General features: G+C 40.7%; 1 protein-coding gene across 11 annotated transcripts in view; it reads left to right on the top strand.

Moving 5' to 3' along the window:
- AFDN (afadin, adherens junction formation factor) overlaps positions 1 to 23,928 on the top strand; it is a 508,028-nt gene that overhangs the window by 123,797 nt on the left and 360,303 nt on the right. For 10 of the 11 annotated variants that reach the window (XM_040429419.1, XM_040429421.1, XM_040429424.1 and 7 more), the window contains exon 9: positions 17,515 to 17,609. In XM_040429419.1, coding sequence (XP_040285353.1) covers positions 17,515 to 17,609 — 95 coding nt within the window. The remainder of the gene's footprint in view (positions 1 to 17,514; positions 17,610 to 23,928) is intronic. The other variant, XM_040429420.1, reaches the window with a different exon arrangement.

Raw genomic sequence — 23,928 nt, 5'->3', positions numbered from 1 at the left:
TTTTCTGAGATTAAAACCTTTATTCAGGATGAAATATAGTCCTCCTTAGCCTCTATATCTGCTCCCAGTGGTCCCCTTCATCCGCCAAAAAAACTTTAACTTTCTGTCCAGTCCTCTGAAGCGGACGAGGCAGAGGAAATTTCGGTCTCCTCTAAACAGATTATGGGAGAAATCATAGAGGAGGATAAGAAGTATTTTTTTCTCATCTGAACAAATGGAGGAACTATTAAGATCTGTCAGATCCACTATGGGAATCGATGACACACCTAAACCAAGCACTGTCCAGGACGAAATGTTCGGGGAACTTGGATTAAAAAAAAATCTATTGTTTTCCCGATAAATGAAAACATAAGAGACGATCATGGACGAGTGGCTAGACCCAGAGAGGAGACTGGGTGTCTCTAAGGAATTTAGAAACAGACTTTGTTTTGACTAGTCCTAGTGTAAGATCTTTAATGAGACAGCCAAGGTAGATATTCAGGTGGCGAAGGCAGTTAAAAGAACAGTGCTCCCATTTGAGGACTCCTCCCAACTAGGTGACCCCATGGACCGTAAAGCTGATTGGTTATTAAAAAAGGCCTGGGAATAGTCTGTTTAGCGTAAAGGCTAACATAGCTGCTACATCTGTAGCTAGGGCCATGTACATCTGGTTAGGGGAACTGGATGAACTTCTTAAAAACAAAGCCCCAAGAGAAGAGATCAGAGATTCTATCCCTTTACTTAGATCCGCTACAGCCTTCTTAGCTGACACCTCTGCGGAAACTATTCGTTTCTCCGCTAAAGAGGGGGCATTATCAAATGCTGCGCGTAGAGCATTATGGATGAAAGCCTGGTCTGGCGACAAGGCTTCAAAGGCTAAGTTGGGTTCTAACCCCTTCTCAGGAGAGTTAGTTTGTGTTTGGCCCTACATTAGACAAGATATTGGAGAAGGCTGCGGATAAGAAAAAAGGTTTTCCGGAGGATAGGGTTGAAATTGACGAAAGGGCTTCTTTTAAACCCTATCAGAGATCATATAGGGGAAAGGGGGAAGAGGTAGAGGTTTCATCCTTAACCCTCAAAACGGACAGTCTAGTAAACAATGACGCCAAGGTGGGGGGCAGACTGGTAAGTTTTTTATCTTCATGGAAGCAGATCACAACAAATCCCTGGGCACTAAACATTATTGCACAGGGATACAAGATAGAATTCTTTTCAGTTCCCCCCCAGAAGATTCCTAACCTCGTCTCAAGGCAGGTCAGATTTACCCACGTTATGGGACTCTTAAGTTCAGCCGTAATTCAAAGAGTTCCAGATCCAGAGAAAGGGGACGGTTTCTATTCAAACCTTTTCCTAGTAAAAATAGCCAGACCAGTCCTATCGTACCATGATTAATCTAAAACCACTAAACAGATCCATTCTGTACAGAAGATTCAAGATGGCATCCATCAGATCCACAATCCCGTTCATCCTGAAAGGGGCATTCATGTCCTCAATAGACCTCAAAGATGCCTATTATCACATTCCCATCCATAATCTCTCACGGAAATTTCTACGTTTTACAATAAAAGATCTAAGAGGTACTTTACGTCACTTCCAGTACGTTGCACTTCCATTCGGCATCTCTTCCGCTCCCAGAGAATTCACATAACTAGTGGTAGAAATGGTCGCTTACTTTCGCAAGGAAGGTTCAATCATTATCCCCTACCTCGACGACTTCCTGATTATCGCCCGGTCAAAGGGAGAAAATATGGCAGCAACCCAAAGATTCTTAAACATCCTTTCAGAGTTAGGCTGGATTATAAACATAAAGACATCTTCCCTCACTCCATCAAAAAGGGTAAGATTACTAGGAGTAGAATTTAAATTCGGACTCTCAAAAGACCTTCCTACCGCAGGACAAAGCAGAGTGTCTTATCAAAAAGATTTCGAGATTTTAAAGAGCTCACAGATGTTCCATACGAGAAGTGATGAGTCTGCTAGGGAATTTAACGGCTTGTTTAATTTCTGTTCCTTGGAGCCAGGCACACTTGAGAATAATTCATAGTTGGAACCTGAAAGAATGGAACAGAAACCAAGACAGATTTGGACAGAAAGATCCAAGTACCTCAGCGGGTGAAGTCCGATCTCGAGTGGTGGAAGCTCAGAAGGAACCTTCTTCAGGAAATGAGCTGGTTAAACCAGCCAGAGATCCAATTGATAACTGACACCAGAGCCTTAGGCTGGGGCGCAAAAATCAGAGAATTGTTTTTCAAGGTACTTGGCCAGAAAACAAAGAGAAGATCTTCCAACTTCAGAGAGTGATGTCCTCATGTCTCTAAGAAAAGGGGATTGGCTTCTAAAAGGTCAGCATCTAAAAGTTCTGTCCGACAACATAAAAGTAGCTTATCTAAAACGCCAAGGGGGAACAAGATCCAACCCTCTAGGAGAAGTAGCAAAGAAAATTTTTGCTTGGGCAGAAGAAAATTCCCTATAGTTATCTGCAATCCACTTGAAGGGTTCCGAAAACATAGAGGCAGACTACCTCAGCAGGAGAAGAGTAGAGGCAGTAGAGTGGTCTCTAAACAGGGTCATCTTCTGGGAAATAGTCTCCAGATGGGGTCGCCCAGAGATGGATCTATTTTCTTCAAAAGAAAATGCTCAGATAGATCTCTTGTTCCCTAGATCCAAGGGACAAGCCTTGGGCAGTGGACGCTTTTTCAATAAGCTGGAATTGGAAGCTGGTAAATGCGTTCCCTCCAATACCCTTTATACTTCGGGTCATTCAGAAGATCCAAAGAGACTGCTACAATAATCCTGGTAAACTCCTCTTTGGGCCAAGAGAAGCTGGTTTTCCAGTTTAAAACAACTAGTCCTGCAGGACCCGTGGGAAATTCCTTTCCAGAGGGATATGCTTGTCCAGGGCCCTCTAATTCCTCCAGATCCCCAGATATTCAAGTTAGCGGTATGGATCCTGAAACGAGACATTGAGAAGAAAGGGCCTTTCTGATAAAGTGATCCTTACACTCAAGGCTAGTAGGAAGAATGTTACTAATTCCATTTACCTCAAGATTTGGATAAAGTTTTGTTCCTGGCTCGGAGATAACCATCCGGATACATCTTCTCCCCCAGAATGGTCTAGATCTAGGGCTAAGACCCAGTACGCTTAAGGTGCAGATATCTGCTCTGAGCCCCTTCTTTGACACTAGCCTAGCTGAACATTGATGGTTAAGATGATTCATCAAGGCAGCGGTTAGATTAAGGCCTACTCTAAGGTCCAGAGTTACCACGTGGGATCTGAACACAGTACTTGAGGGATTAACAATGCCCCCCTTTTTTTCCTTTATCCAACATATTGTTAAAACCGCTATCCCTAAAAACGGCCTTAATAGTTATTACTTCGGCTAGGTGTATTGGGGAGTTACAGGCCCTCTCTTGCAGAGAGCCATATCTTTAGATTCTGGAGGACCATATTTGTCTCAGATTAGATCCAGGTTTCTTGCCAAAGGTGGTCTCTTCCTTCCACCGAGACCAGGAGATATTCTTGCCTTCCATTCCCATTCACCAGGAGGGGGAGATGGAAGACAAAATGAGACTTAGACGTGTACTGAGACAGTTATTCAGTATCTGGAGGTCAGAGAATTTAGGAAGGACTATAACTTACTGGTCCAATTCTCAGGTAGGAATAAGGGGAAGAAACTTACTGGGTCCTCCTTAGCCAGGTGGATTAGATCCACTATTGAATGCTGTTGTTCCATCCAAAAGAAGTCCTGCCCGGGGGTAGTTAGAGCTCATTCTTATCGAGCCACCGCCTCCTCTTGGGCAGAAAAAGGTGGAGTTCCCCTAGATCAGATCTGTAGGGCTGCAACTTGATCAAGTGTAAATACCTTCATTAGACATTATCGCCTTAGTCTGCCTGATTCTACGAAAATCCAGTTTGGCTGGAAGGTTCTACAGGCGATATCCCACCCAGGTTAGCCCATACTAACCCCATCCCAAAAAAAAAATATATAAAAAAATTAATAAAGTGGGTAATGGAAGAACTCTTTTATTCTGGGGTATGAAGTAATATCAAAAAAATTTTCTGTTCACCTACCTTGGTAATTTGTTAAACACTGAGGGGGTGGAGGGATGGGGGGGAATTTAAACTGTGTTCCTGCCCCTACAGAGGTCAAGGGTCAATCTCATTGTGGCCATCATGGTGGATTCAAGGAAATGGAATTACCGGTAAGACTAATTACGGTTTTTCAGTTTGTCGCCCTCCTCTTTGGAATTTCATCTGCGCACCAAGTTAAAAGTGGAGATGGTGGCTTTCCTGAGGAAAGAGGGACTTACTATAGTCCCTTATCTGGATGATTTTCTAATGATATCAGATTCAAAACATCAGATGGAAGCAGATCTAGGCAGATTTTGTCAACTTTTAGAAGGTCTAGTATGGGTAATAAACCAAAGACGAGGATGAAATTCCTTGGCATACGCCTAGACTCAAGAAAACAAGCATCCTTTCTTCCACCAGAAAGAATAGAATCCTTACAGGAAGCGACACGAGAATTCCTAGGAAAAAGGTCCTACTCTCTTAGGATTAATGACAGCCTGCATCGTGGCAGTTCCCTGGTGTCAATTCCACTACAGAACTCTCCAGGCCTGTTTACTGAGGAAATGGTACGCCAGAAATCACTAGACCAGAATTTTCTGATCCCGGGGCATGTAAAAAAAAAAATCCATCCGTTGGTGGCTAAATTCAAAAGAATTGGGGAAAAGGAGTAGTCTGGCAGAAAGTACCATCGATAGTAATCCACACCGACGCAAGCGGTACAGGATGGGGAGCAAAGGTCGGCTAAAATCTCTTTCAGGGAATCTGGTCTCCAGAGATAGCTGCCCAGTCATCAAATTATCGTGAACTCTGAGTAGTTTGGGAAACCTTTTAAAAGGTAGTCAAGGAGGAATTGAAGGGCCAGCACATAAAGATGATCTCCGACAATGTGACAGTCCATTTCAGCCATACATCTAAAGGGAAGCAAAAATTATGTAGCAGATTTCCTAAGCAGGAAAAAAGTAGACCAGGGAGACTGGTCTTTAAATATACAAATTTTCAAAATTTTCAACATGATTGTAAAAAGTTGGGGTCGTCCATCCATAGACCTATTTGCCTCAAGGGACAACTCAAAGGCTCCAATCTTTTACTCTCTAAATCCCAGGGACCAGCTCTAGGCGATAGATGCATTCTCTTAGACCTGGGATTGGGATCTCTTACGCTTTTCCTCTATTCCAGCTAATTCCCAGAGTTAGGTCCATAAATATTGGGAGATCAACACAATTTTAAGATTTTTAGGTCTATACACCACCACAATGGATTTGAAATGAAACTAACAAGATGTGCTTTAACTGCAGGCGGTCAGCTTTAATTTCAGGGTATTTACGTTCCAAATCAGGTAAACGGTGTAGGAATTACAACAGTTTTCATATGGGACCAAAAGTAATGAGAAATAATAATCATAAATCAAACTTTCATTTTTTAATACTTGGTTGCAAATCCTTTGCAGTCAATTACAGCCTGAAGTCTGGAAAGCATAGACATCACTAGACGCTGGGTTTCATCCCTGGTGATGCTCTGCCAGGCCTCTACTGCAACTGTCTTCAGTTCCTGCTTGTTCTTGGGGCATTTTCCCTTCAGTTTTGTCTTCAGCAAGTGAAATGCATGCTCAATCGGATTCAGGTCAGGTGATTGACTTGGCCATTGCATAGCATTCCACTTCTTTCTTTTTAAAAAACTCTTTGGTTGCTTTTGCAGTATGCTTTGGGTCATTGTCCATCTGCACTGTGAAGCGCCGTCCAATGAGTTCTGAAGCATTTGGCTGAATATGAGCAGATAATATTGCCCGAAACACTTAAGAATTCATCCTGCTGCTTTTGTCAGCAGTCACATCATCAATAAATACAAGAGAACCAGTTCCATTGGCAGCCATACATGCCCACGCCATGACACCACCACCACCACCATGCTTCACTGATGAGGTGGTATGCTTAGGATCATGAGCAGTTCCTTTCCTTTTCCATACTCTTCTCTTCCCATCACTCTAGTACAAGTTGATCTTGGTCTCATCTGTCCATAGGATGTTGTTCCAGAACTGTGAAGGCTTTTTTAGATGTCGTTTGGCTAACTCTAATCTGGCCTTTTCTGTTTTTGAGGCTCACCAATGGTTTACATCTTGTGGCTGAACCCTCTGTATTCACTCAGGTGAAGTCTTCTCTTGATTGTTGACTTTGACACACATACACCTACCTCTTGGAGAGTGTTCTTGATCTGGCCAACTGTTGTGAAGGGTGTTTTTCTTCACCAGGGAAAGAATTCTTCAGTCATCCACCACAGTTGTTTTCCGTGGTCTTCTGTGTCTTTTGGTGTTGCAAAGCTTACTGGTGCATTCCTTCTTTTTAAGAATGTTCCAAACAGTTGTTTTGGCCACGCCTAATGTTTTTGCTATCTCTGATGTGTGTTTTTTTTTTTTTCAGCCTAATGATGGCTTGCTTCACTGATAGTGACAGCTCTTTGGCTCTCATTTTGAGAGTTGACAACAACAGATTCCAAATGCAAATAGCACACTTGAAATGAACTCTGAACCTTTAATTTGCTCATTGTAATTGGGATAATGAGGGAATAACACAGCTGAGAAGCCAATTGTCCCATTACTTTTGGTTCCTGAACAAGTGAGAGGCACATATGCAAACTATTGTAATTCCTACATCGTTCACCTAATTTGGATGTAAATATTCTCAAATTAAAGCTGACAGTCTGCAGTTAAAGCACATCTGGTTCGTTTCATTTCAAATCCATTGTGGTGGTGTATAGAGCCAAAAGTGTTAGAATTGTGTCGATGTCCCAATATTTTTGGACCTGACTGTATACAGAAGGCCATTCAGGAGAAAGCAAATCTGATTCTGATAACGCCATTCTGGCTCAAAAGGAGTTGGTTCTCCCTGTTGAAGAGATTATCACCACAACAACCATGGATCCTTCCCCTCAGGAAGGACATTCTAACTCTGTGCCAGATCACACATCCTCATCTGGAATTCTTCAAGTTAACGGCATGGACCCTGGATCTGACATTTTTGAAACGCAAGGGTCTATCAGGGAAAGTTATATCCACTCTGAAAGCAAGCAGGAAGATGCTGACCTCATCCATATAGCTAAAGATATGGAAAAAGTTCTGTTCCTGGGCAGGAGAAATCAAACCCAATCACTCAGAACCTAATATTCAGCAGATTCTTGAGTTTCTTCAAAGGAGCCTAGAGTTGGGCCTTAGACCCTCTACCCTGAAGGTTCAGATATCAGCTCAGAGCGTTTTCTTTGATACTGATTTGGCTAATCACAGATGGATTAAAAGACTCATCAAAGCTGCCTCTAGATTAAAACCTTCAATTAGACCTAGAGTCCTTTCCTGGGATCCAAGTACGGTTCCCAGGGGCCTAACAAGACAGCATTTTGAACCTTTGGAGGGAAGTTCCATTAAGTTTCTATCTCACAAGACTGCTTTCCTCATAGCCATATCATCGGCCAGGAGGCTGGGGGAAATACAAGCCCTCTCGATCAGGGAACCTTATCTTACCATACGGGATGACAGAATAGTCTTGAGGTTAGACCCAGGTTTTTTACCTAAGGTAATATCTGATTTACATAAAGACCAAGAGATAGTACTACCTTCATTTTGCATAGATCCTAAAAACTCTAAAGAGGAAGCATTTCATTCCCTGGATGTCGGGAGAATGGTCCTAAAATATTTAGAGGTCACAAAGGACTTCCGATTAGCGGATAACTTGTTAGTACAATTTTCGGGTACAAATAAAGGGGAGATGGTATCTAAGGCATCCATCGCCAGATGGATTAACCCCTTATGGACTCGGCCCTATTTCACCTTACGGACTTGGCCATTTTTTGCAAATCTGACCAGTGTCACTTTAAGTGCTGATAACTTAAACGCTTTGACTTATCCATGCCATTCTGAGATTGTTTTTTCGTCACATATTGTACTTCATGACACTGGTAAAATGAAGTAAAAAAAAAAAAACATTTTTATTTATAAAAAAAAATACAGAATTTACCCCAAAATTAAAAAAAAAAGAGGAAAATTTCCAAGTTTCAATTTCTCTACTTCTATAATACATAGTAGTACCTGCAAAAATAGTTATTACTTTACATTCCCCATATGTCTACTTAATGTTTTGGATCATTTTTGGAATGATATATATTTTTTTTTTTTGGGATGTTTCAAGGCTTAGAAGTTTAGAAACAAATCTTGAAATTTTTCAGAAATTTTCAAAAACCCAATTTTTAAGGACCAGTTCAGGTCTGAAGTCACTTTGCAAGGCTTACATAATAGAAACCACCCAAAAATGCCCCCATTCTATAAACTACACCCCTCAAGGTATTCAAAACTGATTTTACAAACGTCGTTAACCCTTAAGTGTTCCACAAGAATTAATGGAAAATAGATACAATTTCAAATTTTCACTTTTTTGGCAGATTTTCCATTAAAAATTTTTTCCAGTTACAAAGCAAGGGTTAACAGCCAAACCAAACTCAATATTTATGGCCCTGATTCTGTAGTTTACAGAAACACCCCATATGTGGTCGTAAACCGCTGTACGGCCACACGGCAGGGCGCAGAAGGAAAGGAATGCCATACGGTTTTTGGAAGGCAGATTTTTATAGATGTTTATAGAGGCGGTCGATATGGACACTGCGATACCTAATATGTATACTTCTCCCCCCCCCCACCCATTTTTACCAATTTTTTATTTATTTTTTTATTTGGGGAAAGTTACATTTTTGTTTATTTTTACTTGAAACTTTTTTAATTTTTTGGTGGGAAAACTTTTTTTTCCACTTTTTTATTTTTTTCACTTTATTTTTTGTCCCACTTTGGGACTTGAACTTTTGGGGGTCTAATCCTTTACAATGCGTTTTTAGCCGTGGTGCCTGCTCAATGATTTGAACAGGCACAGTGTTCCGATCACCGCCCGCCGTCATGGGTCCTTAAGGATTCGGGATCCATGCCGTGTCGGTACGTCATGGGTCCCTATGGGATTAAACAGACCATTTCAGATTGCTTCAAGATTCAGGGACTTAATTGACCAATCAATATAAAAGCTCATTCCACTAGAACCATGTCATCTTCATATGCAGAAAAAGCTGGTGCTTTGATGGAGCAGACTTGTAGGGCCACAACCTGGTCCAGTATGAACACGTTTGTGAAACATTACAAATTAGACTTGTCGGGGTCCTCTGAACTATCATTTGGACGGAAAGTACTTTAGGCCAGGGCTCGACAAATCCCAGGCGCCAGGTCGCCATGGCGACCAGGAATTTAGTCCTGGCGCTTGGGTATTTGTCAGCCCGTTTTCAAAGGTGCCCGGGCGATGGGTGCGGAGCTGCCGTTCTGTCCGGAGGCAGCACCGTTTGAAACATCTCCGTCACAGCACACAATAGCAGAGACGCTGGCAGCAGGGAGGGGAGGGGCTCGGGAGGAGTGTAATCTGATCCTAGAGTGGAAGCTGCTTCTGCCAGCCCCTTCCCTCCCCGCCCACCAACCAATCAGAGCTGAGGCAAGGCAAGCACTAGCAGCTCTGAGCCGTCTGTACAGGGAGTTAGAATAGAAATGAATCGAATGAGTCACGGGTTAAAAGAATCTAAAGATCCGATAGAGACTCATTCGATTCATTGAGTTAAAAGAACAGTCAGTCAGACTCTAGAACAGTTTACACTGAGGCTGTGCTCATGCTTTTGCAGCAGTGATGTGACAGTGACAGGACACAGTTCAGATTACAGTGTGAATTAACCCTTTAGGATCAAATTGGCTTCTCAAGGAGATCTATATGTTAAAGGCATCCCTTCTTCTGTCTCATTCAGTAGCTATAGAACTAAGGGTACTTTCACACTTGCGGCAGGATGGATCCGGCAGGCTGTTCACCCTGTCGGATTCGTCCTTCCGCTGTTTCGCCGGACCGCAGCTCTGTCCCCATTGACTATAATGGGGGCAGAGCTCTGGCGCAGCACGGCAGTGCATGGTAAAAGTACTGCATGTCCAACTTTTTAGTCCGGCGGCCTCTCACCGCGAACTGCCATGCTGCGCCGGAGCTCCACCCCCGTCCCCATTATAGTCAATGGGGTCTGGGGACAGAGCGGCGGTATATGTAACATGGTATACAGCATTATTGGGGGGGCTCTATGGAGACGTGGGGGGGGGGGCACTATGCGGGCACCTACTGGGGGCTTTATGACGCGGCTCCGCCTGGCTCCTAACTTTTTTAGCTGGCTCCTAGATTCCAAGGAAATTTGTCAAGCCCTGCTTTAGGCCACAGTCCCCCCTTAATTTAAAGTGATCTTAGGTCTCTAATTGGTTGCAGTCAGTTTCCATGAATCCACCATGATGTCACAATATTCCCCCCCCCCCCTCAAAAAAAAAATAATAAAAAAAAAAAATTAACTTTTATATAGTTGGGTTATGGAGCACTGTAATCTAGTAACATGCTGGTAAACGGTGGTCGGAGGGGGTAATTTAACCTTTCTCTGTTCCTGCCCCTACAGAGGTCAGGGGTTAATCTTTAATTGTTTGCCATAATGGTGGATTCATGGAAACTGAATTATCGGTAAGTCTTATTCCTTTTTTTTTTAAATTTATTTATTCACCTAACAAAAAACATATCAAGCGATCAAAATGTTGCATGTACCTCAATGTTACCAATGAAAACGCCACCTTTTGGTGTCACCGTGTCTTTAACCACTTCCCGCAACTGTAACGCCGAAAGGCGTCATTGCGGCGGCTCCCCCAGGCTACGCTAACGCCAATAGGCGTCATCTCGCGTGAGCCGAGATTTCCTGTGAACGCGCGCACACAGGCGCGCGCGCTCACAGGAACGGAAGGTAAGAGAGTTGATCTCCAGCCTGCCAGCGGCGATCGTTCGCTGGCAGGCTGGAGATGTGTTTTTTTTAACCCCTAACAGGTATATTAGACGCTGTTTTGATAACAGCGTCTAATATACCTGCTACCTGGTCCTCTGGTGGTCCCCTTTGTTTGGATCGACCACCAGAGGACACAGGTAGCTCAGTAAAGTAGCACCAAGCACCACTACACTACACTACACCCCCCCCCCCCCGTCACCTATTAACCCCTTATTAGCCCCTGATCACCCCATATAGACTCCCTGATCACCCCCCTGTCATTGATCACCCCCCTGTCATTGATCACCCCCCTGTAAAGCTCCATTCAGACGTCCGCATGATTTTTACGGATCCACTGATAGATGGATCGGATCCGCAAAACGCATCCGGACGTCTGAATGAAGCCTTACAGGGGCGTGATCAATGACTGTGGTGATCACCCCATATAGACTCCCTGATCACCCCCCTGTCATTGATTACACCCCTGTCATTGATCACCCCCCTGTAAAGCTCCATTCAGATGTCCGCATGATTTTTACAGATGCACTGATAGATGGATCGGATCCGCAAAACGCATACGGACGTCTGAATGAAGCCTTACAGGGGCATGATCAATGACTGTGGTGATCACCCCCCTGTCATTGATTACCCCCCTGTAAAGCTCCATTCAGATGTCCGCATGATTTTTACGGATGCACTGATAGATGGATCGGATCCGCAAAACGCATCCGGACGTCTGAATGAAGCCTTACAGGGGCGTGATCAATGACTGTGGTGATCACCCCATATAGACTCCCTGATCACCCGCCTGTCATTGATTACCCCCCTGTCATTGATTACCCCCCTGTAAAGCTCCATTCAGACGTCCGCATGATTTTTACGGATCCACTGATAGATGGATCGGATCCGCAAAACACATCCGGACGTCTGAATGAAGCCTTACAGGGGCATGATCAATGACTGTGGTGATCACCCCATATAGACTCCCTGATCACCCCCCTGTCATTGATTACCCCCCTGTAAAGCTCCATTCAGATGTCCGCATGATTTTTACGGATGCACTGATAGATGGATCGGATCTGCAAAACGCATACGGACGTCTGAATGAAGCCTTACACGGGCGTGATCAATGACTGTGGTTATCACCCCATATAGACTCCCTGATCACCCCCCCTGTCATTGATCACCCCTCTGTCAGGCTCCATTCAGACATTTTTTTGGCCCAAGTTAGCGGAATTATTATTTTTTTTTTCTTACAAAGTCTCATATTCCACTAACTTGTGTCAAAAAATAAAATCTCACATGAACTCACCATACCCCTCACGGAAACCAAATGCGTAAAATTTTTTAGACATTTATATTCCAGACTTCTTCTCACGCTTTAGGGCCCCTAGAATGCCAGGGCAGTATAAATACCCCACATGTGACCCCATTTCGGAAAGAAGACACCCCCAGGTATTCCGTGAGGGGCATATTGAGTCCATGAAAGATTGAAATTTTTGTCCCAAGTTAGCGGAACGGGAGACTTTCTGAGAAAAAAATTAAAAATATCAATTTCCGCTAACTTGTGCCAAAAAAAAAAAATTTCTATGAACTCGCCATGCCCCTCATTGAATACCTTGGGGTGTCTTCTTTCCAAAATGGGGTCACATGTGGGGTATTTATACTGCCCTGGCATTCTAGGGGCCCCAAAGCGTGAGAAGAAGTCTGGTATCCAAATGTCTAAAAATGCCCTCCTAAAAGGAATTTGGGCACCTTTGCGCATCTAGGCTGCAATAAAGTGTCACACATCTGGTATCGCCGTACTCAGGAGAAGTTGGGGAATGTGTTTTGGGGTGTCATTTTACATATACCCATGCTGGGTGAGAGAAATATCTTGGTCAAATGCCAACTTTGTATAAAAAAATGGTAAAAGTTGTCTTTTGCCAAGATATTTCTCTCACCCAGCAAGGGTATATGTAAAATGACACCCCAAAACACATTCCCCAACTTCTCCTGAATACGGCGATACCACATGTGTGACACTTTTTTGCAGCCTAGGTGGGCAAAGGGGCCCATATTCCAAAGAGCACCTTTAGGATTTCACAGGTCATTTACCTACTTACCACACATTAGGGCCCCTGGAAAATGCCAGGGCAGTATAACTACCCCACAAGTGACCCCATTTTGGAAAGAAGACACCCAAAGGTATTCCGTGAGGGGCATGGCAAGTTCCTAGAATTTTTTATTTTTTGTCACAAGTTAGTGGAAAATGCTGATTTTTTATTTTATTTTTTTTTTCATACAAAGTCTCATATTCCACTAACTTGTGACAAAAAATAAAAACTTCCATGAACTCACTATGCCCATCAGCGAATACCTTGGGGTCTCTTCTTTCCAAAATGGGGTCACTTGTGGGGTAGTTATACTGCCCTGGCATTCTAGGGGCCCAAATGTGTGGTAAGGAGTTTGAAATCAAATTCTGTAAAAAATGACCTGTGAAATCCGAAAGGTGCTCTTTGGAATATGGGCCCCTTTGCCCACCTAGGCTGCAAAAAAGTGTCACACATCTGGTATTGCCGTACTCAGGAGAAGGTGGGGAATGTGTTTTGGGGTGTCATTTTACATATACCCATGCTGGGTGAGAGAAATATCTTGGCAAAAGACAACTTTTCCCATTTTTTTATACAAAGTTGGCATTTGACCAAGATATTTATCTCACCCAGCATGGGTATATGTAAAATGACACCCCAAAACACATTCCTCAACTTCTCCTGAGTACGTAGATACCAGATGTGTGACACTTTTTTGCAGCCTAGGTGGGCAAAGGGGCCCACATTCCAAAAGCACCTTTCGGATTTCACTGGTCATTTTTTACAGAATTTGATTTCAAACTCCTTACCACACATTTGGGCCCCTAGAATGCCAGGGCAGTATAACTACCCCACAAGTGACCCCATTTTGGAAAGAAGAGACCCCAAGGTATTTCGTGATGGGCATAGTGAGTTCATAGAAGTTTTTATTTTTTGTCACAAGTTAGTGGAATATGAGACTTTGTAGGAAAAAAAATAAAATAAAAAAAAATCATCATTTTCCGCTAACTTGTGACAAAAAATAAAAAGTTCTATGAACTCACTATGCCCATCAGCGAATACCTTAGGGTGTGTACTTTCCGAAATGGGGTCATTTGTGGGGTGTTTGTACTGTCTGGCCATTGTAGAACCTCAGGAAACATGACAGGTGCTCAGAAAGTCAGAGCTGCTTCAAAAAGCGGAAATTCACATTTTTGTACCATAGTTTGTAAACGCTATAACTTTTACCCAAACCATTTTTTTTTTACCCAAACATTTTTTTTTTATCAAAGACATGTAGAACAATAAATTTAGAGCAAAATTTATATATGGATCTCGTTTTTTTTTGCAAAATTTTACAACTGAAAGTGAAAAATGTCATTTTTTTGCAAAAAAATCGTTAAATTTCGATTAATAACAAAAAAAGTAAAAATGTCAGCAGCAATGAAATACCACCAAATGAAAGCTCTATTAGTGAGAAGAAAAGGAGGTAAAATTCATTTGGGTGGTAAGTTGCATGACCGAGCAATAAACGGTGAAAGTAGTGTAGTGCCGATTTGTAAAAAAGGGCCTGGTCTTTAGGGGGGTATAAACCTGTGGTCCTTAAGTGGTTAACAACTGGCTCTCTAAAAATATAATCTATTCCATCAGGTGAGCTCTGTAAAAAATAAAAATGATGCCAAAACAGCTGTTTGTCACCTCGCATCTTAAACATGTATACTGAATAAAATGGTACTGAAAAAAAGTACAGTATGTCCTGTAAAAAGCAAGCCCTTAGAAATCTATGTTGGCAGAAAAATAAACAAAAGTTTTTTTTTATAAATGTTAGTATATGGCGAAAATATAACAGATTTTTAATAAGATTTTATGAAAAAGTAGGAAAACATAAACTATATAAATTTATCGCTATTATCGTATCAACCTGCATATGCCACATATTGAACCACATAAAAAAAATTACAATTTATATCTTTGCCCTCCTCACCTCCCAAAATAATGCAAAGTGATAAGAAAACCAAATGTACCCCCAAATGGCACCAATAAAACTTATAGCTTGTCCTGCAAAAAAAAGTCCCCACACAGAAAAGTCAACAAAAAAATTTAAGTTATGGCTCTTAAAAACGATTTCTGCAAATTCCATGTTAGAAAATCCAAATGCCGCTCCTTCCCTTCTGAGCCCTGGCGTATCCCTAAACAGAATTTTTCATTTTCACAATCAAGTGTTATAAATTCTGTGAAATGCCAGTTGGGTTAAAGTGCCCACTACACCCCTTAAAAATTCCTTGGGTGGTATAATTTCTAAAATGTGGTCACTTTTTGGCAGCTTGCACTGTAGGGGTACTGTACCTTAGGGTCTCTTCAAATGCAATGTATGTCACCCAAAGACCATTCCAGCAAAATTTCCCTCCAAAAACCATATGGCACTCCTTGCCTTCTGAGTGCTGCCAGGTGCCCATTCAGCAGTTTACGACCACATATTGACCTCCAAATTGATTCTAAACATTCTAACGTCCTAAAAAATAAATTGGCGTTACCAAACTGATGCCAACATAAAGTAGACATATGGGGAATTTTATTTAATAATTACTTTTATTCAGTAACACTGTCTTAAAAGCAGAGAGATTCAAATTAGAAAAATAGTGAATGTTTCCAAAATTTATGTAATTGTTGTTGTAAAAAAAATAAATTAACCAATCCATTCTGAGATTGTTTTTAAGTTAAAGCATTCCAAAGTTATTACCACATAAAGTGACACATGTCAGATTTGCAAAATTAGGCTTGGTTAGGAAGAGGGTAAATGGCTGATGTGGAATTGGTTAAAGTGTAACTGTCATTCTTTTTTAAATGTGTAGGGGTAGGGATACTGACCATTTTTGTAATATACTTTACTTAAAGGGATTCTGTCACCTCGTTTTAGCCGATAGAACTGCGGACATGCACGGCTAGATCGCCGCTAGCATGTCCGCAATATTCATGTCCCAAAAAGCTGTGTCCTTTTATTGTGTTTAAAAAAGGATGTTATAGATATGTAAATTACACTGGTAAGGAGCCCAAGGGGCTGTACTAACCTTCTTGAAGCCCAGCCGCGCCCCCCCCCCCCTGTGAAGGAGCCCAGCACCGCCTGCGTCCTCCGAATCTCCTCCTTGCTCACAGTTAGATTGCCGTATTCTCTAAAGCGAGGTGACAGAATCCCTTTAAATCGTACATTTCTATTACAAAAATAGCTCTAAAGTGGCCCATTTTAAACCTTAGCAATTCTCCTCTGTCTTCGGTTTACATAACTTAGGAGACTTTCTCAACAAAGACTGTGTTATGTAAACAAGACAGAGGAGCATTGCTAAGGCTCAAAAGGGGCCACTTTAGAGCTATTTTTGTAATAGAAATGTACGATACAAGTAATTAAAGTATATTACAAAAATGGTCAGTATCACTGCCCCTATACATTACAAAAAAATAAAAAGCATCTCCTGCATACATCTATTACTTGGTAGTATTGTACAGTGCTATTTTGTACATTGCTATTTTGTAACAGTTTTTGTCTCAAGCTGCAATTGACTGTAGTTCCCAAAGATAGATGTTTACAGGGCTTGTAAAGGCAGGAGACTGAACTGCAGCTCCCTGCAGTCTAAGCAGAGCGCCTTTTGAGGAGAGTCTCAACTCGCCTCATAGATGATGATCCCCATCTAAATGCTTTTGTGAGGAGGGTGGGGGGAGAGAATCTGAGTAGACAACAGCTTTAATAAAATAACAATAAAACATTTGATATTTTACTTTAAGGGTACTTTCATACTTGCGTTAAACTTTTCCGGTATTGAGTTTCGTCCTAGTGGCTCAATACTGGAAAAAAAAACTGATCAGTTTTATCCTAATGCATTTTGAATGGAGAGCAATCTGTTTAGTATGCGTCAGGATGTCTTCAGTTCAGTCCCTGTACGGTTTTTGGACAGGAAAAATAGCGCAGCATGCAGTGTTCCGGACAAAACTGATCCGGTTTTGCGGTCAGCGCATGCGTAGACCTTTAAAAATTTGAAAAAGATAAATACCGGATCTGTTTTTCCAGATGACAACTGGAGATAATGCAATGCATTTGTGAGACTGATCCGGATCCGTCTACAAATGGTATCCGTTTGCATACACCTTGCCAGCGACTGAATTGCTTGCCGGAATCCAGCAACGCAAGTGTGAAAGTACTCTAACAAAAAATTCTACACTTCTGTTCATTTTATTGAACTTCTGTTTAGCAAGTTTCATGGTCTTTGCCTCGTGTTTCTTCTTATTGTAATTACTGCCCACTGAAATATTATCCTATGTCACTTTCTGTGACTGCAGCAGCCAGTGCCTGGCTCCAGCTCTGACGTTCCATACATAGTGAGGTATTTCTGCAGAAATGGTGTAGAATATTTATAAATGTTTGTTTTTTTAATTTTTATTCTCAACCAGTTGAAGCTTACTCTTAATGGTCAGAAAGAATAAAAACTGGAACTGAATTTTATTGATCTATATAATGTACTTGCCCAATCTGTATTTAATAATTTGTTTTTAATTAATTTATGTTCCTTTTTGAAAATGGAGATGGGTCAGACTCCAGAGATAAGCCAAAACTTTATCGACTTCAGCTGAGTGTCACCGAAGTTGGAACTGAGAAGCTGGATGAGAATTCAGTACAGGTAATCTATTTTTAATTTTTATTAGTATTAGAAAGTGTAAGTGTTTTCAAGTGATCACTAAAATCACAATATTTTCCACATACAATAATTTTTTCTGGACCTTTTTGAATCCAGAGGGAAAAAAAAGGCAGCAATCTGATTTGGAGTTTGCGAGCATATGAAGTTTGATCCCAAGTGTGTGTGTGTGTGTGTGTGTGTGTGTGTGTGTGTGTGTGTCACTGACTTTAGATTCATTAACTTATTTCAGGGACTTGGGTTGCAAGCTCAGGGCAAGAACCTCAAAGGTAGTATTTTCTGAAATGCTACATGTACTATGTGCCATACCAGAAAGACAGCAAGAAATTTAGGAGGTAAACAAGTGGCTCAAGAACCGGTGTAGGAGGGAGGGGTTTGGGTTCCAGGAGAACTGGGACCACTTCTGTCTGCTACAGGGCCTATCGTAGGGGTGGGATGCACCTCAGTGGGGAAGGTGCATCCATTTTTGGGGAGAAGATGGCTAGAAGGTTGGAGTGTTTAAAGTGGGGACTTGGGGGGCGGATAGTTATGACACTAGAGGGACTAGAAGAGTTCATAGCGAAAGGTGTGGTGTGTGTGGTGTGTGTGTGGTGTGTGTGTGTGTGTGTGTGTGTGTGTGTGTGTTAGTTAAAAAACAAAAAACAAAACAAAAAAAAAACATACAAAAACCTCTTGATTGTGCGAATACTAATGCCAGAAGCCAACAATAAAATTGTTGAACTGCAATGTCTAAACTATGAGATACTGGGAATAATTGAGACCTGTCTGGATGATGACTATGATTGGGCGGTTAACGTACAACGTTAGTCTGTTTTAGAAAGGATCGTAAAATAATGTAGAGGGCAAGGGGTTTGCTTTTACGGTATGTAAATTCTTGAATAAGGCTCAATTCAGACGTCCGTAAAATGTGGCTGCATCTGTTCAGCAATTATGCGGAACGTGTGCAGACCCATTCATTCTCTATGGGGCCGGAAGAGATGCGGACAGCACACAGTGTGCTATCCGCATTTCCGGAGCGTGGCCCTGATCTTCCGGTCCACAGCTCCGGAAAAAAATAGAGCATGTCCTATTCTTGTCCGCAATTGTGGACAAGAATAGGCATTTCTATGGGGTGCTGGCTGGAGCCTAAAACCCATACTCTGGGAAGATGTAAGTGAAGGAAAAAGTCACTGTGGGTAGAAATACATGGAGGCAAAAACAATTATACTGGTAGGAATTTGTTATAAACCACCTAACACACTGCCTGTCCAAAAAAAGTCGCCATAAAAATTCTCAATGGTGTTAAGGTCTGGACTCTGTGGTGGCCAATCCATGTGTGAAAATGATGTCTCATGCTCCCTGAACCAGTCTTTCACAATTTGAGCCCAATGAATCCTGGTATTGTCATCTTAGAATATGCCCGTGCCATCAGGGAAGCACAAATCCATTGATGGAATAACCTGGTCATTCAGTATGTTCATGTAGTCAGCTGACCTCATTCTTGGAGCACATACTGTTGCTGAACCTAGACCTGACCAACGGCAGCAACCCCATATCATTGCACTGCCCACACTGGCTTGTACAGTAGGCACTAGGCATGATGGGTGCATCACTTCATCTGCCTCTCTTCTTACTCTGATGCGCCCATCACTCTGGAACAGGGTCAATCTGGACTCGTCAGACCACATGACCTTCTTCCATTGCTCCAGAGTCCAATCTGTATGCTCCCTAGCAAATTGAAGCCTTTTTTTCTGGTTTACCTCACTGATTAGTGGTTTTCTTACGGCTACACAGCTGTTCAGTCCCAATCCCTTGAGTTCCCTTCACATTGCACATGTGAAAATGCTCTTACTTTCACTATTAAACATAGCCCTGAGTTCTACTGTTTTTCTTCGCTTTGATTTCCCCAAACGTTTAAGTTTCCCGCCACATTTCTTCCTCTAATACGATGGGTCCCCAATATCCTTCCAGTTTTTAATAATGCATTGGACAGTTCTTAACCCAATTTTAGTAGTTTCTGCAATCTCCTTAGATGTTTTCTCTGCTTGATGCATGCCAATGATTTGACCCTTCTCAAACAGACTAACATCTTTTCTACGACCACTAGATGTGTCTTTCGACATGGTTGTTTAAGAAATGAGAAGCAACTCATTGCACCAGTTGGGGTTAAATAGCTTTTTGCCAGCTGAAAGATAATCGCCCATGCAGTAATTATCCATTAGGAGGCTCATAACTATTTGCTTAGTTAAATACAGGTGGCGACTTTTTTTTTTTTTTTTTTTTTTTGGACAAGCAGTGTATAACATGCACAGAAAATCTACTAAGCGAAATAGATGAGGCGGCAAATCATGAGGTTGTTAAGGGGGACTTCGGCTACTCTGATATAGATTGGGAGAAAAATAACACTGAGCTTCCAAAAAGTAAATGTAAAATGTTCTTCAATTATATAAATGGGAAAAATTTAAACTGGGAATTTTAGGCCATTTAACCCCTTAAAGACCTGGCATATTTTCATTTTCACCTTTTTCTTTTTCTGGTCATGTTCCAGTAGCCATAACCTTATTACTTTTTTCGTTCACGTAGCCATATGAGGGCTTATTTTTTGCCAGACAAGATGCACTTTTTTAATGGCACCATTTAACTTTCCTTGTCTTGTATTGGGAAAACAATTCTTTGTGCGGTAAAATTTAAAGATAAAAAAAGAAAACACAATTCTGTCAAGGTTTTGGGGGTTTTGACATAATTGTGTTCACGGTGCTCTAAAAATGATACAACATCTTTATTCTGCAGCTCAATACAATTACGATGATACCAAACTTGTATAATTACTATTTTGTTTTATTTAAAAAAAAAAAAATTTAAAACCTTTTTGAAAAATCTATTTTTTTGTTTGCTTGAGCATTTTCTGACAGCCATAACTTTTTTGTATTTTAGTCTGCAGAGCTGTATGACAGCTTTGTTTTTTTGCAGAAAGAACTGTAGTTTATTGCTCGCATTTTTTGGTATGTACAACCTATTCATCACTGTTCAAATTTTTTTGTGGCAGACCGAAAAATATGGCGAATTGTGTGTTTACATTTTTTCCGTTACGGCGTTTACTGCACGTCAAAATTTATTCTTAGAATTTAGTTTAGACATTTTCGGACATGGCAATGCCTGTCTCAACATTCTTCATTGCGCGGGTTATGATCGGAAGGCAGAGGGAGCCGCATACTCTGCCTTACCTAACAGATGCTGCAATTTCTGTTGATTGTGAGATCTAAAGGGTTAAATGATGAGGTCTGGCATGATCACTGCAGCAGCCTTCTTCACACAATTGTGGGCACATAATGCCGTTCAAATATTAAATATTTCCATTTTGTCCACTATGACGGTTTAACCATGAGATTGACCCCTTGACCTCTGTAGGGGCAGGAACACTGTTTAAAAGGCCCCCCCTTTCCCCCCCCCCCCCCCCCCCTCTTCCTCAGTGTTTCCTGTCCCTTTGGGGCACTGTAGAATAACGTCCTGCATTTCTCTATTTTTCAAGAAATGCTTTAGAAGGAGCCCAACAAAATGTGCAAAGTTCGTGATGAAAGATAAAAATTAGGATTTAATTCTCATAAAAAGAAAGTTACAAAGTTTAGAAAGAGAAAAATATAGCACAGCAAGAAGTCTTGAAAGGTTACAAGCAAGCAATAAAACAATTAAAATAAGTGAAAAAGCTTATTTCCCCAAAATAACGTGTATGTGTGAATCTGTGTGTGTGTGTGAGAGCAACAGGTGTCCGTGCAAGAATGCTCTGCCTATGTCATGAAACAAAGCCATTTTATAGGTTGACTCTACATAGAGTTACATTGTATCCTAAATTTAACATTCTAACAGACATATATGGTTAACAAGTAAATTCCCTTACATCATGGTCTTCTATGTATACCTTATTTGTAAAGCTAATAATAATAATATGCTGAGAAGGAGGATTCCTAACCTTCCCAAATGCTATTGTCGTCTCAACCTGTCAAAATTGACACTTCAACACAAGTGCTGCCCTTGCATGGTCCTTGAAATAACCCTATCCTACTAAAAAAGTGTTAGTTTTATTATTTTACATTTCCCCCTGATTATGATTTGAAATATAAATCTTCAATCATAACCTCCTAATCTAACGCAATTACTCATCATTCGTATCTCATTTGTATCACATTCACTCATTGACCATGTTATAGCACTTGGTTGTTTGATCCATTTTTGATTCAGTATTCCATATAGAATTGGTATACTGAGTTCTTTTTAACATTTCTTTCAAAATGTTATCTCCTTTGTTAATTTCTTTCTTTATATTACTATATGTTTTCCTAATCCTATACATAACAAAAACTTGATAGATAATACACAAAAAATATAATAATAAATATAATAATAATAGGATGGGATAACGTATTCTCAACTGCTGTTTGTGTAGAAGATTTTGACCACATATTTACAGATTTCTTCAATTTTCCCCACCAAGATGTTCCAGACATGATATTCCATTCATGTTCTATTTCTGATAATTGTCCTTGTTTATGATTAAATGCAATTTCTGCTTCTTTTATTTGTTCACTTAATATTTTTAAAAGACCTTTATCTTTTTTAATTTCTTTTGTCCACTCATCCCACGGAAATTTGTCAATTGGAGTGAGATTAAATTTCATTGGAAGGATTTTCAATTGGGTTGTATTTATGGAAGAAATATTGAGTCTTCCTAAATTCATAGAGATTGCTCTCCAGTCTCCTTCCAAACAATATAAACCCTTGGTTAAATTCTCGTGATGTACACAAGAAGAAAAGAATGCTACAACCTTTTCTTTCTCAGACATCACTTGTACACAAACTTTGTTTGGACCAACTTGAGTTACCAAATCATGAATTGAGTATACATTCTCAATTCGTGCAAGGCAAGAAGTTTGATTATGGAAACAAGAATGATAAATCTCCTTATCTTGTTCCGGTAAACAGATTATTTTAGAAACAAAGTGTAAACATGAAGAAAGATCCAATTGTTCTATATGAGAACCATCATATGCAAATTCCGTATATATTGCAATTGATAAAAAATCAACTGTGTTTCACTCACGGGAACTCCTAAAACAGTTACTGGAACTACCATTTGTTCTCTTCCAGCTACTGGAATCAATGAGGTAGCTATACATGTGTTCTTATTACATCCTAACCACTTACTTACCCATAAATCTATATGTCTCATACTATCTCCAATTTTCCACCCAATTTTCATCAACTTTTCCTGTTATGGGAAAAATTTATGAATCCATTCTTTTTACATAATTCTGGGTTTTGAAACCAAATTTCCTCTCGAGATTTTCCCACTTTTCCTAATGCTATCTTATCATTTGTGAGATCTCCGGACCATGTAGCTGGCTCATTTCCTTTTATCACAATACTCCAGTATAATACATCTATTGATGTACATTCCCATGAACCAGTTCTATTGTTATGTATAAATGTTCCTTGTAATTGTGTGAACTTTGGTTTGGGTCCTGCTGTTACATGTAATTCAATGTGTGTATTATGTCTGAAGTGTATTTCAATACAACAGCTAGCACCAAAACCCATACAAAGACTTCCGGAAATGTCTCTGGAATTGTCCTGAATTTGTTCTTCCAGAAAATCCTCAAGACGAAATCCTCTTCTTCTTCGTGCAAGGATTGAAGTCTCTTTGTCATGATTACTCTTTTTATCATCAAGGAATTCTGCGAACGTAGCAGTTGTAAATATCATCATCAACAATGACATTCCCATCATGAAACAGCTTTTCCGAAGACATCCTTGTTTGTTGTGGATTGTGTATAACGTGAAGATTTTCATTCCCTGTGAAGAAAAGCAGTATCATTATTTTGGTACATACAATTTACACTGATCAACATGTACCCACAGTTTTTGTTGTCTGCGAGTATTCTTTGAAGCATTTGGTGTTCTTTGAACCAAAATCATTACTTGTCCCCTAGTGTCAATTATTTCGAAGGGACCTTCCCAATTGCTTTCCCAAGGTCCACTCTTCCTGAAGGTCTTAATCATTACAAAAGCACCTTTTACAAATTTAGAAGAGTGAGGTGGTATCATGCGTTGCATTTTAGATGCAGCATATGGAAGAATTGTACTTAAATTCTCCTGCAATAACTGTAACCACCTGGACCTTGCTATTGCATCTTTTTGAGGTGTAGACAAGAATGGTTCGTTTGGGAATATTAATGGCATTGTTCTTCCCGTCATTAATTCAAATGGAGTATACTGTGTTGTAGAGGAAACGGTTCCTCTTATACTCATAAGAACAAAGGGTACTGCATCA

The sequence above is a fragment of the Bufo bufo genome, chromosome 4 (genome assembly GCF_905171765.1).
Source record: "Bufo bufo chromosome 4, aBufBuf1.1, whole genome shotgun sequence".
In the NCBI taxonomy this organism is placed as follows: Eukaryota; Metazoa; Chordata; class Amphibia; order Anura; family Bufonidae; genus Bufo; species Bufo bufo.
This window is presented reverse-complemented; position numbering and strand designations above follow the sequence as displayed.